The sequence below is a fragment of the Pyrus communis genome, chromosome 9 (genome assembly GCF_963583255.1).
Source record: "Pyrus communis chromosome 9, drPyrComm1.1, whole genome shotgun sequence".
NCBI lineage: Eukaryota > Viridiplantae > Streptophyta > Magnoliopsida > Rosales > Rosaceae > Pyrus > Pyrus communis.
The window spans coordinates 25337052-25349751 of NC_084811.1; the positions used below are offsets into that span (position 1 = coordinate 25337052).

General features: G+C 37.5%; 1 protein-coding gene and 1 pseudogene across 1 annotated transcript; both read right to left on the reverse strand.

Moving 5' to 3' along the window:
* Positions 1 to 4706: 4706 nt before the first annotated feature.
* Positions 4707 to 7199, reverse strand: LOC137744158 (NDR1/HIN1-like protein 3). The gene is made up of 3 exons (XM_068484028.1): positions 6509 to 7199; positions 5366 to 5438; positions 4707 to 5113 (listed from the first exon to the last, which is right to left on the reverse strand). Exons 1-2 carry the CDS (start codon positions 7067 to 7069, stop codon positions 5403 to 5405), a joined length of 597 nt encoding a protein of 198 aa, XP_068340129.1. The 5' UTR covers positions 7070 to 7199; the 3' UTR covers positions 4707 to 5113; positions 5366 to 5402.
* Positions 7200 to 8475: 1276 nt separating this feature from the next.
* On the reverse strand, positions 8476 to 10669 carry LOC137744104 (protein ABSCISIC ACID-INSENSITIVE 5-like; annotated as a pseudogene).
* Between the last annotated feature and the right edge of the window lie 2031 nt (positions 10670 to 12700).

Sequence of the window (12700 nt, forward strand, 5' to 3'; positions counted from 1 at the left end):
AGGAAATCTTGGCATTCTCTTCTTTCGGTTTTATCTTCTCAAACCCATGTCTTTCTTTTGGTTTAATTTGAGAATAATGTGTAACTAAATTTTTAGTAGTTAGGGGCTGTTTTGAACCCGAATATGATTGCAAATGTGTTATGACATTTCATTTGAATTACTTTTATGAATGGATGAAAATTGGTTCACTACTTATGTTAGTGATGAATTCTTTATGTGTTTTCTACGGATGCATACTTAGTAAGCATATCTAGAATTCTAATGCTATGAATATTTGTGTGTCTGCCCTTGTCGAATGAGGATCTACATATGTTCTAGAGTAGTACTTGTTAATTGTGATTAACATGTGAACCAAAATCTAGGATAAGTAAGACAACGTTAGTAGTTACGATACCTTGTGATGACTCAAACTCTTTTCGTTCTTAATGATTTCTACTTGTTAAATCTATGAACACGGCATCCTAGATTGCATGCTAGGGACTAAGTTAAGTTGAAAACGTCATTCTCTTAACATACTACATAAGAAAGAGTAATAGGTTGAGTTCTAACAGTGAGCCAAACTTGAGCATCTTCATCCAGAAATAAAAGGAATTTGAATGAAACATAACATGTTTGCATGATTATTTGGTGGTGGATAACAATTCCCCTAACTCGTTTTTCTTAATTTGTGAACTACTTAAAATCTGTTTCTGTTCTATTTTTGTTCAATTTAATTTAAATAGCAAATCAACTCCAAAAATCCCAAAAATTTGTGTGAGTCTAGCTCTGTGTGTCTAGTGTCTGCATATAAATTTTCATAAACTTTAGATAAGTGTAAGTTGGTCTAATAATTATTTTTCGATGGCTGGTCAGTAGGGGCAGCAACCCAGTTTTTGTGACATTTTAAGTAGTTACATAAAACAATCTTCTGCGAGAAAAACCCTTATATTCATATGCTACATTTGTATGCTACTTTGTGATGTGCTTTTAATTCTATCACGTTTGCAGCAGGAAAACTGGTGCTGACAGCGGCAATTGAAAAATTTTGCCAATTCAATTTTTTTGGAACGAGCGTATGACCAAGATTATCTGAATGATGAACATAGTGTGGGTTTGATGAATCCATACCAATATTGCTATTGGTTTAGTTGTTTTGTGGTGGTGGTTGAACTAATGTGTCTGACATAATGTTTATGATGATTGGAAAAAAAAAATGATGAGGGTTGAAAACGTAGGCTATCAGGCACCAGGACCTTATGCTCTGCATACCAGGTTAAAATGGCTGAATGAAGAGGAGTGTCAGATTGAATGATTTTGTGTATATCATTGACAGAGTACATCGTACAATATATATGCAACTAAGTCAACTAATCAACCCTACATTAATGGCTAGGAAACAATGACCCACATTTAGTGGGATTTGACTCAAACCAGTTTAGGTAAATATATTACAAAATGTATTACATATAATATCGTATAATATTTCCTAATAGACTTTTACCCGAAGAGGAAGCCACACATTAATACTGTAAACACCAGCAGCAGTCTCCGAGTTAAAACATGGAAATGTCGCTTTCCCCAATGACCACCGATCCCTGACCTTCGACAAGGACACTATGCAAAATGGTAGTGTTCTTGTGACCTTGGACAAACAGCGTCGAATTCAAAGTCACTTGGGCAAACGTCTTCTTTCTGTAGTCAGGAACGACTGGGATGCGGCAGTAGTATATCCCAACCGTTTTGTTGGGATTTCTGATGGTGATGTTGAACGAAAGATTGTACGAGAGAGTGTTGGTGTCGTTAGTGAAACTGAATTGCGTTAGGTAATCATTGGTGATGGTGAATTTTGGCTCTTCGGGATGGAAGACGAGCCAAGATATGACAACGGCTAGCCCTAAGTAGATAATTATATAGGAGCACCAGCATGTGGTGATGTCGACCAGACCGGTCGAGTAGTTGTTTATAAGAAAGAAGTTGAAATTAATAAGCAAATATCCTAATTATATCATTATATTAAAAAAAAAAAAATTATAAAACAATTAAAGTGTAACAAAATAATGATAAAAAAAAAGAAAAAATTCCAGTCGGCAACCAAGGACGGATCCACATAGGGACCAGGGAGGTCCCAGGACCCGTCGGCAATCCTAAATCGTTGCTATAAATTTTCCGGGGACCCCTCGTACTCGAGCATGAGGTCTGTGTAGGTTGCAGTGGCTGTCTTCTTCTCGGAGAAGATGACCGCGCACAGAGAAGAAAGAAATAGGGACCATTCCTGCCTCTCTCCTCCTTGCTTCTACCATGGTCTCATCTGTCGGTGCCACCCACTTCTCCTCCAACCTTTCTCTGTTGTCTGGCGGGGGTAGTACATAAGCCCAAACTTTCCCAAATTATTTCAACCATCTTAGTAGTTTTTCTTATGGGTGAAATTTCCTTCATAAGGTTAGTAAGATGGATATGATCTGTCATGGGTTGGTGATATTTGGTGGTGGAGCTACCATGGCTTTGGGAGAATGGGGAGGGAGGCGGTTGGTGGAGGTATGGCAGCTTTGTTCTTAGTGAGAGAGAAGGTGGATGTTTGGAAACTAGTAAAAGAGAAAAATGGTGTGTTTGGTTAGAAAGATAGTGGGAGTTTAGGGAGAGTTTTATTTGACTGGTGTTTTAAATTGGGGTGTGCTATCCACACACCCCTTTTTACTTCATACATACCCTCTTAATTTGCTGTCGTCGGATCGACTGAATTAAAGAAGATCAAATGACAGAAATAAACAAAGGGTGTGTGAGAAGCAAAAAGGGGTGTGTGAATAGCACATCCCTTTAAATTTAGTGGTTCATATTAGATAATCAATAACTTAGGTACTCCCTAGTAACTTATGAAACCTCACAATGGACACTTGAATTATGATTTTATAATTTGTAATATTGTTTTGCATATGATTTTTGAATGAAATGTATTATATTTAAATTTTCAATGTTATTTTTGTCTATAAATTTTTTGACCTTTATAATTGGGACCCCCAGAGTTTAAAATCTTGGATCCGCCACTGTCGGCAACCACCAGCCGATCTCCTTGTACCCACCATTACCACCTCCTCCCACCCTTGAGACCCATCAACCACCATATCCGGTCCTCCCCCTCCCCACACACAGAGACTCCTCCTTCCCCTCTCTCTTTGTTATTCTAAAATCCCAACAATGCAAGGAACGAAGAAACAAAAAGAAAGTTTGCAGAGTAAACTGATAATAAAAGAAACGCTTCTCTGATGCAGAATATGGGGGGAGAGAGAAAGAGAGATTTGTGATGCTGGAAGAGGGTTAGGTCATTGGGGTAGTAGAGGGTGGGGCCAAATCTGGGGGTTGGGTTACGGTTGAGGGAGATGAGGTTAGGGGGAGGATATCGTAGGGGTGGGTGATAGGGTGCGGAAAGGAAGTGGTGGTGGCTGGGGTTTTTTTTTTATTCTTTTCTTCGATCTGTTTTTGTTTAATCATTTTTTTTATATAGTAGATTACATTTTACCATCTCAAGTTTAAGGTCTATTGCAACCTTATACAACATCTTCAAAACATTTCACTTTTATACCTCACGTACTATTTTATTTCAGTATAATACATCTGTAACATTTTTCATCCATTGATCCGCTAAGAGCTGACGTGGCTATCATATTTATGCCACGTGGCAATTTATTTTTATACATTAAAAATATTATAATATTTACCCTATTAAAAAAAACAAAACAAAACGAAAACCAGAAATCGTCTTCCCCAGTCATCACCCACCCCCAAAAAACCCACTAGAGCCCATCCCCTTCTCTCATCCCCCATCACCCCTCCCAAAAATCCCCTTCTCAGTCCTCTCCTCACTCACCATTTTTGATAGCTTCTCCGCTCTTTTTCTTTTTCTCTCTCTAGGAGATGAGCTTCTCTGCGAAGCCTCAAACCCCAACCGTAATCTCATGCACTCCTCTCTCTTCTTCTTCTTCTTCTTCTTCTTCTTCCTCTTCCTCTTCCTATCACCGATCGATTCGTAAAGACGCTCACCGGTGGTCTCCGCTCCCACAGAAAATGCATGCGCTTGGACGAAAAGGGTGGGCTCGGGTGGGATTTTTAGGCGTGGCGAAGGTTCGGGAAGGAGTTTAAGGAGATAGGATGAGGGAGGGGGTTAAGGGATGTGAGGTCGCCAACGTGATCGAATTCAAGGGATTCGGGGAGCGAGTAGTTTAGGGTTAGGTCTCCGGGGAGGTAGGGGTGGGGTGGGTTTTTGGATGGGAGGGGAGGTGAAGAGAGTGGAGGAGAGGAGATGGGTTGGGGGGAATGGGTTTCAGTTTTCTTATTTTATTTTATTTTTATTTTTTTTAATAGGGTAAATTATTATAATATTTTAAATACATAAAAAATTAATTTTTTGCCACGTGGCACGAATTTGGCAACCATGTCAACTCTTAACTGACCAATGGATGGAAAATATAACGAATGTATTATATTGAAATAAAATAGTACGTGAGGTATGAAAGTAAAATGTTTTGAAGATGTTGTATGAGGTTGCAATAGACCTCAAACCTGAGGTGGTAAAGTGTAATTTACCTTTTTTTTATTTAATATGTAAAATTACTAGAATGTTCATGCCAAGTCAGCAAGTTAACAGTTTATGTGACGAAGTTTAACGGAACAAGGTAAAATGAGACACGAAGTATAAATACAAGGAGTAAAGTTAAACAAAATGGAGTGCATGAGATAAAATAAAATGTTGTGAAATGTACAAGTGTCATAGAGAGCTAAAAATAAGTGTTTTTAACAATATAAACTTTAGAGAGAATAGTAAAATATTTCTATACTCTTTATCAGAAGAGAACAACGAGCCTTGAAGTACAAAAGCCTGATCGAGGGAGAGATACATATATAACACAAATATAGGGAAGACGTTGTCATGATCAGAGCCTTCAAATTTGGGAAGAAACACATGAAAACTGCGAAATAATTGTCTAAAACCCAAGTCATTTCTGCCGTTGTAACATTGTGTCCGGGCTCCATATCCTACCTTAGTGGAAGATCTTGTCATTGTCACTTGGATTTTCCATTGAAACCACAAAAGACTAGAAATCAGTTCTCGAATGCTGATCGAAAAAATTCTCTACCCAATCTGCATCAAAATAGGCATTAAGTTACATTATTTTTTGTCATGTATTTCTAAGAGTTGAGTAACATATGATGTGATATAGAGGGATATGCATGGATGAATTTCAGTTTAGATTTAGTTTTTAAATTAGTAGTTGATTAATTACTGTTCTTGCCTCAATATATATTAGGGTTTTCTCATTTAACGTAAGTGTGAATATAGACAGAATTGGAACTTCGTAAGAGAAACGTAGAAACGTATATTCATGTACATTACCTTTTATACGTGGTCCTCGATGACTCCAATCTACAAATTACATCTTTATTCCTTTACTAGTGCTTCCAGAAACCTGCACAAATCATCATATACTTGGTTAAATAAAAGTTTAGAAGTCCATAGAATAATCATATTTAGTTAGTTTAGGGACGTTCAAAAACTTGGAGCCAACCCTACAGAGAAAGGGCAACAACAGAGAAACTTTCTTTAGGAACTGTTAATGGACACCTAAAAAAGTCATCATGCAATCATCTCGAGAAAATTTCTCTCCTATATTTTTCATAAACGGCGAGTGCATATAATGACTTTAGAACATTTTTTTTAAATTTATTATTAAGGAGAAAGGGAACAATGGCGTAGCCAGGAATTATTCGGTAGATGGGTTAAGCTAAAATTAATACTACGAAATTAAATTTTTAATCTTTTGTTGCCTACATAATGTTATATAATAGTAAACCTGAAAGTAATAGTTTGAAGCACGGAATTTATACTATGTTTTCTAGGCTTCTAGCCTCAAAACTTTTAAGTAAATAAAAAAAGGAACTATTTTTTTATATGGAAGTTTTAATTTATTATTATTAAATTATAATATTGGTTAAAGTGATGAGCTTATTTAACATTTATAATTTATTAGCTCTTATTTTTCTTAAAAACAGCCTTAAGATTCAAAATTTTCATTTGCAAAGTGAAATATAACAATTAAAAATCACAAAACATCCCAAAAGATTAATACTTTTAAGCTTAAAGAATTAAAACTATCCTATGCTATAGCCTAGGTGAGCCTTGTACTTGGCTCCCCCAGTGAGAGGGAAGGGTTCGAAACTACAACAATAAGTAGAGGAGGGGAAAGTTTCGAACTCAAGATGCATGGATAGAAGTCTAACATCCTAACTATAAGGATATTAGACCACATGAGACTTTAGAAAATAAATTGTAATAGTGAGGGACCAATTACAACTAATTTTTCTTTTCTAGACATTTGCATACCAGAAAGGTGCATACTCATGATATCTGTAGAACATATTTCTCTACAATTTTTAGATTAGCACCCGTTACCAGCCAATTGCGACATTTCTTGTTAATAGCCTGTTGGTCGTAGCATTTAAAAGTTAGAAATGGAAAGAGGAATAGACAGATGCAAACCTTTTCGCAATCGGTACTCTCAAATTTGTCAGAAGATTTTCCCTTGGAATTTATCAAGGGAACCTTCAACTTGCATTCCACCTTATACTCGTTAAAAATATCTACCTTAGTAAACCTGGACAGAACCTTAATTTTGATCTTCAAAACGATATCAAAACTCGTACCACCCTTAATTTTTGAAGCCACATCCCCCTTAAGAGACTTCTGGCCCTTGAACACTAGTGGAGTCACTGCACTTGTCTTCGTGCTGGCTACATCGAATGTGCTCAAACTAACTGCACTTAAATCCTTGTCATCATAAGTAGCAACAGCTTCAAATTTGTCATACTTGTAGTCAAAATTTTTTTCACGATTTTCGACGGTTATGTTGGCAACTAGGTTGTATTCGAGGGTTTTTCCAGACCCCGTACCAAACTGCGTCAATGCGGCATCAGTCACCTTGTAGCTCGCTTCTAATGAAGGGCCTAGTTTATCCCGAAACACGAACAGAACAGCGATGCCGATGAAGAAAAGACCCAAGAAAAGGAGGCAGCAGCAGCAACAACATTGTTTAGAACCCATAGCTGATCGAGATCCAAGGGACAGATTTTGAATTAATTTAAATTTTGAACGAAGTGCAAAAATATTCTTTTCTATTTCGTTGATCTTCCGGCAAACACCAACCCGCAAAATTTAACCACCAAGACGAGAAGGCCTGCTAACCGGACATTTTATTTTTACATGCCAAAGTATAAATATGGCATTGAGGATATTATACGCGGATACTACGAGTATTTTGAAAACTCATCCCGTTTTAGTGTATCTAATTTGAGGAATGGCTAGTTTTGAGGCCGACCATACAATTTAATTAGTTTTAGTACCTTATCTTGAAAATGCCAAAGTAGGCTATTGAAAATCTCTTAAATGTAATAATTACTTGTTCTTTAAACTTCATGTCATCCACACCCTCAAGGAGAGACAAGCTCTGATGGACTCTCGAGAAATACTTACATAAACAAAATCGGTGATTGCTAGTTGTTGAAATCGATGATTGCTAGTCGTTGATGTATTTGACTAGTTTCTAAATAAGATGACTCTTGAAAAATACTTTTTGTTGGGATAATTATGATATTCCTCTAAGAAGCACGTAGATGAGCATCTCCAATGGAGATATAAAAAGATACATTTCAAATGTTAATTTGATAGCTGATGTGGATGTCATATTTTGTTTTCCTCCAACTCATATGTTTTTTTGTTATAATTAATATTTGTAGGATCACATTAAAAAAAAAATTTAAGATTTATAATTGGTACATTAATAGGACCAACGACACAATAAAATAATTAAAGAATTAATTGGCAACACCTGTTTATTATGTTAAATTTGACAGCCAATGACTCATACGTCAGTATACCTAGGATAGATATATTAGTTGGAGCTTCTTTTTACCTTTAATTTGATTGCATGAGTACTACTATTGTACAGCTGTTGATACATATAAATTCTCAAATCGATAGCATGCATATTAACATTACTAAATAATTTTTGTTCATATTCTAGAAAAATTCCAATTCGAAAGATGGTAAGTTGAAATCTACAAAAACTACAACAAATTAATGCATAACCATGCCTAGTACATAACTCAAATTTAATATTCAACTGGACTCTACACATTTGACCTATTTGAATCATTCATGTTCTCATAGTCACATAATCTTAACTTGCAGTGGAGCACTCTTAATCATTTGCTTCACCTTGTATCCATTTCAACATCGAGCTGAGCTTGCGCAGTTTCGACATCCCTGGGTAGCGCTTCAGTTCTGTCGAGTCCTAATGACCTACATGGAAGCTCTTTCTTTAAGCATAGGAAGCTACTCAAAAGTAAGGAAGTTACGCATAAGTAACGTATTCGGAAAATGAAAGAAAGGTACAAAGACGGACTAAAAATTTGAAATATGCCTGCATTTACCGTTTCTCAGATAGCATATCACAAACCACAACTATGACTCCTCCTCAACATCCTTAGCTTCTCCTTCACTTTCTGGGCCCTGTTCTGCTCTCATCTTCATTTCCTCGAAATACTGTAAAAAAGTATTTCAGTTATGGATGCGTAATGTGATCAATTAACTCATCGGGTGTGGCAGAACACAGGAATTTACTTGCAGTTGCAGACACGGTTTCCAACAGTCTCACTTGTTTTGTTGGACAGACTATGAATCAAGATCGCTTGTAACACTAAAAGCATTCTTTTTTTGTGTTACTTATAGATTTTTAAAGCAAGAATTACCTGTTGCTTTCGTTTCCTCTCGAGCTCTGCCTGTTCATTTAACTCCATCAGCAGGAGAAATAATTATAAGCAATATCACCACAAGAAACAAAAAGAGTCGGAAAGCTTTCGACACATCGAAATGTTTTTCATGTCATTACCAGCGCCTGTTTAAGGTGTGAGTTCTCTTCTCGCAATTGGTTCAGTTCTGCTTCCAGTTCAACTGTGTATGCCTGTAAAAGCAGCACATATCACTCAAATAAAAATTACTGTCATGATCCTTTAAGAAAATGTGATGAGAAATTCTACTATTTACTTTCACTTGGGTATCCACATAATTTTACATGATTCAAAATTTCAAAGTACCAGTTCAACTCTTGCCTAGCAGCTATTGAACTTTTCTGCGAATAACATTCAGACTAGCTGCCCGGACTACTCTATTAAGAGCTTGGCAAAGATCATTTCCTAGCAGCGTTGCACTATAAACCGACAACGTTGGATAAGTTTAAAAAAAACAAATTGACGCCACTGATCAATCCATCTATAATAACGGTGGCAATGCAACTCTGTTTATTGATCGAGCAACCAAACAAAGGGAACATTTTGCTACCATATGACTAAACCATTGATGATCAATACACTTCAGTGAATATATAGTCTACTAAAATGGCATCACAAAAAGATATTTAAATTCGACCATTCAAGGCAGCTGAATCATCATAACCAGAAATTAATTAGAATAAACAATTCAGTAGTAGGACCTGAATTGTTAGAAGAGAATGAAATAATGCACCTGTTTTCGGGCTCTAGACCTTGCTGCAGACTCTCTATTCTTAATCATCCTTCTCTGCCTCCTCTCTACGACTTTTTCGACCGCTCCATCTAAACCCCGCTTCCTTCCTCTTAGTCCACCCATTTCCAAACCAAATTGACCCCCAGAGTTATCAACCTGACTAGTACCCATCCCATCAGAAGACACCGGACTCACAGGAGCCACCATCCCAATTGTCTGCCCTGCAGCATATCCACCACCACCAGTCACCACTCTCCCGCCAAAACAAACCGACTGTGGAGGTGGCACTGTTGGGTAAGCCCCATTCCTCTTAGCATTCGCAGCATACGCAGAGGACTCTCCCACAACCGCAGACCCACTTTGTGGTATAGTTTGGTAATTAGGAATAACGGCAGCAGTGCTAGTACCTGCTGCACCAGCAGTCCCCATTCCCATCACAGGCCTATTAACAAAACTGGGTACCACTGCCTGGTTGCCGTTCTGATACATCCCATATTGCTGCTGCTGCTGAGGTCGAGGAGGCACCACCGTGGCGGCCATTGAATCCTGTTCCCGAACTACCCCTGCTTTAACCAAAAAATCCTCCAATGTCATCTCCCCAAAAGTAGGCTGGCGAGGGGCAAACTCAGAACTTTGAACACCGCCATCGCCATCGATGCTGCTGTTGTGATTGTTCTGCTGCTTTGCCTGCTGCCCTTTGTGTATCTCGGACCAAACTTCATCCACCGTTTTCCTACACAGTGGCGCAGGCAGCGTGAGTGAGCCTTGACGCGGCAAGCTGGGTTGCGTCGCAATGCGCTTCTCTGCAGAGGCATCGGCTAAAGGCATGTGCACCTCAATGTTGTTCGTGTTGTTGTTAGTAGTAGAAGTGTTGGTGTGATTGGAATTAATGGCTTGGTTTTCTTCGGCTGTCCAAATGCTTGTGAGGAACTCATCCATATTCATCGACCCAAAATTCTTGCCACTCTCGCAGAGGGTGTGCTGAAACTCATCAAGAGTGAGAGAGTAGATTGATGATTGTCTTCCTAATGAGGAGAGTAACTGGTTCTTCTCTTGTTCGTCCGATAACAAAGGCGAATCCACCTTGCCTTGGGAGATGATTTCCGACTCTGAAACACCCATGTTTGTGTGATCTACACCTGATTGATGATGGGTTTCCAAATTGAAGCACATAGGGTAAAGTTATGCAGTAGTTGTCGGTGTTGCAGAGAATAAAGATTTTAGTATTTTGAAGTGTAGACAACTGTGTGACATTAAACGGTTCCTTCAATAAATAAATAAGTCCAATTAAATGTCCCTTTTTTGCTAAGAAACAAAGAAGAAATTATTGACTTCAAATAATGTCAACAAAGCAGAGTACTCAGAATGAATTTAATTGGTTCGTACAGAAAGTACATGACAATTTCATTCATGCAATAGCAACAAAACTATGTGCAACGCTCTTTCAGCTCAGGTGAGTAAGAATATTGCATTGAACCTCTCATGCTCATGTGATTGAGAACATTTACCTTGCATGTGCTTGAGATGTTCTATCCACGCGATTAAGAACATTTATATTACACAATGTTCAAGAGGTTTCGTGTTCAAGTCTCTCAAACCAATATAACTTGCATTTTAAAAAATCACGATGAATCTCTGTGGCCCCTATGATTATATTTTAAGGATAAATATGCTTGGCAACACCAACCAAAATTAACCAAGGATTAATTAGTGTTGTGCTATTAAAGCATGGGATTAGTGAACAATTGGAGGTTTATATTCACATGACGCATACAAGATAGGTTGGTCCGTATCAAATTATGCATTTCCTAAATAGGAAACCGGAATAGAATGTATGCGGGGTAGGTAGCTAAAGCAAAGAGAATCTTTCTTGTTTTATTACTATTGCACTTCATTTTAGAGTGGTCAATTTTCTATTTCAATTATAAACACCAAAAAAGCCACCAAACATAATATAAAAAAGCCAGAAAGAAGTTGCACTAATTATCTACTTATTAACAATGAGAGAAGTGTTCTTTTACTACAGTGATGGAAAGGTGTTGAGCTCTACATGACCGCATCATTTCGAACCCCGTAAGTGACTACTCCAATATTTAATCTAATAAAATCTATTGTTTGTCAAAAAAAAAAAAAAAAACAATGAGAGACTCTTCAACGTGCCTGAAAGGCGGTACACCACATGTTTATAGAAGTGTTGAAATTTATTTTTCAATTGTACTCCATTCAATTGTGTAATGACATATGACGTATGTGACTTTGTTTCAAGCACACTGAACAATCTCACATTAACAATAAACTAAAAAGCAGATTGCATGAAAACTAAAATCACTAACCCCTACTTAGCCAACCAATAAGATAACAAATTAATCTTCAAGAAACAGATCCCAGAACAAACACATAAAAATCAACAAACGCATACAAACACAGATCAAAGCAAGAAGAAATATAAAAAAGAAACATATTTAGTTTAACTTATATAAACTACTGGAAAGAAAGCTCGAACTTGAGTACATAAGAGAGACTCTACACCGTTTTAGCCAACAAAACATGCAGACTATTGCATAAGAAAACTATTTAAGCTGAAACCCTAAAACCCATGAAAAGAAAAGTACCTTGAGTGAATGTAAATATTGACTGGGAAGCTGAAGATGAAGACTAAGAACTCAAAAATGCCAGAAACCCAATACTCCAGGCCACTGTTTAATTTACTCTTGGACAGATCTACTTCAAACTTTTGGTATATTATATATATAATATCAGCAGCTAAAACATCAGCAAGTTCATGGGGGTGGTGCTTTATTTTATATTTTTTATATTTATTTTTGGTTATTAGTTAGAGAGAGAGAGAGAGAGAGCGAGAGCCGCGCGCGCCCTAAGGGTGGCTGTGCAGTCTTATACAGGAGGGACTTTGAGGAGGAGAGAGTCGATCGAACAATTACATGACCATACCTCTATCTTTCCGGCGTGGTGTGGGGCCACTTTTTTGGCGTACAAGTCAATCTAATCAATCTCTAGTCTCCACTGCTTTTTTTTTCTATAAAAAAACATGCTCCCAGTCGTAAATTAGATCCATTAATGCTTGGAAACCTTGACACCTGTTAGCTAGGTGGCTGATGGAGAAGAGGTCTTTGTTGATGTTGCAACACGTGTAAT

Coding starts and splice junctions, on each gene's coding strand:
- LOC137744158 (XM_068484028.1), bottom strand. CDS start 7,069: ATGGGTTCTAAACAATGTTGTTGCTGCTGCTGCCTCCTTTTCTTGGGT. Junction 5,439..6,508: donor AGAGTACCGATTGCGAAAAG/GTTTGCATCTGT, acceptor TGATTTGTGCAG/GTTTCTGGAAGCACTAGTAA.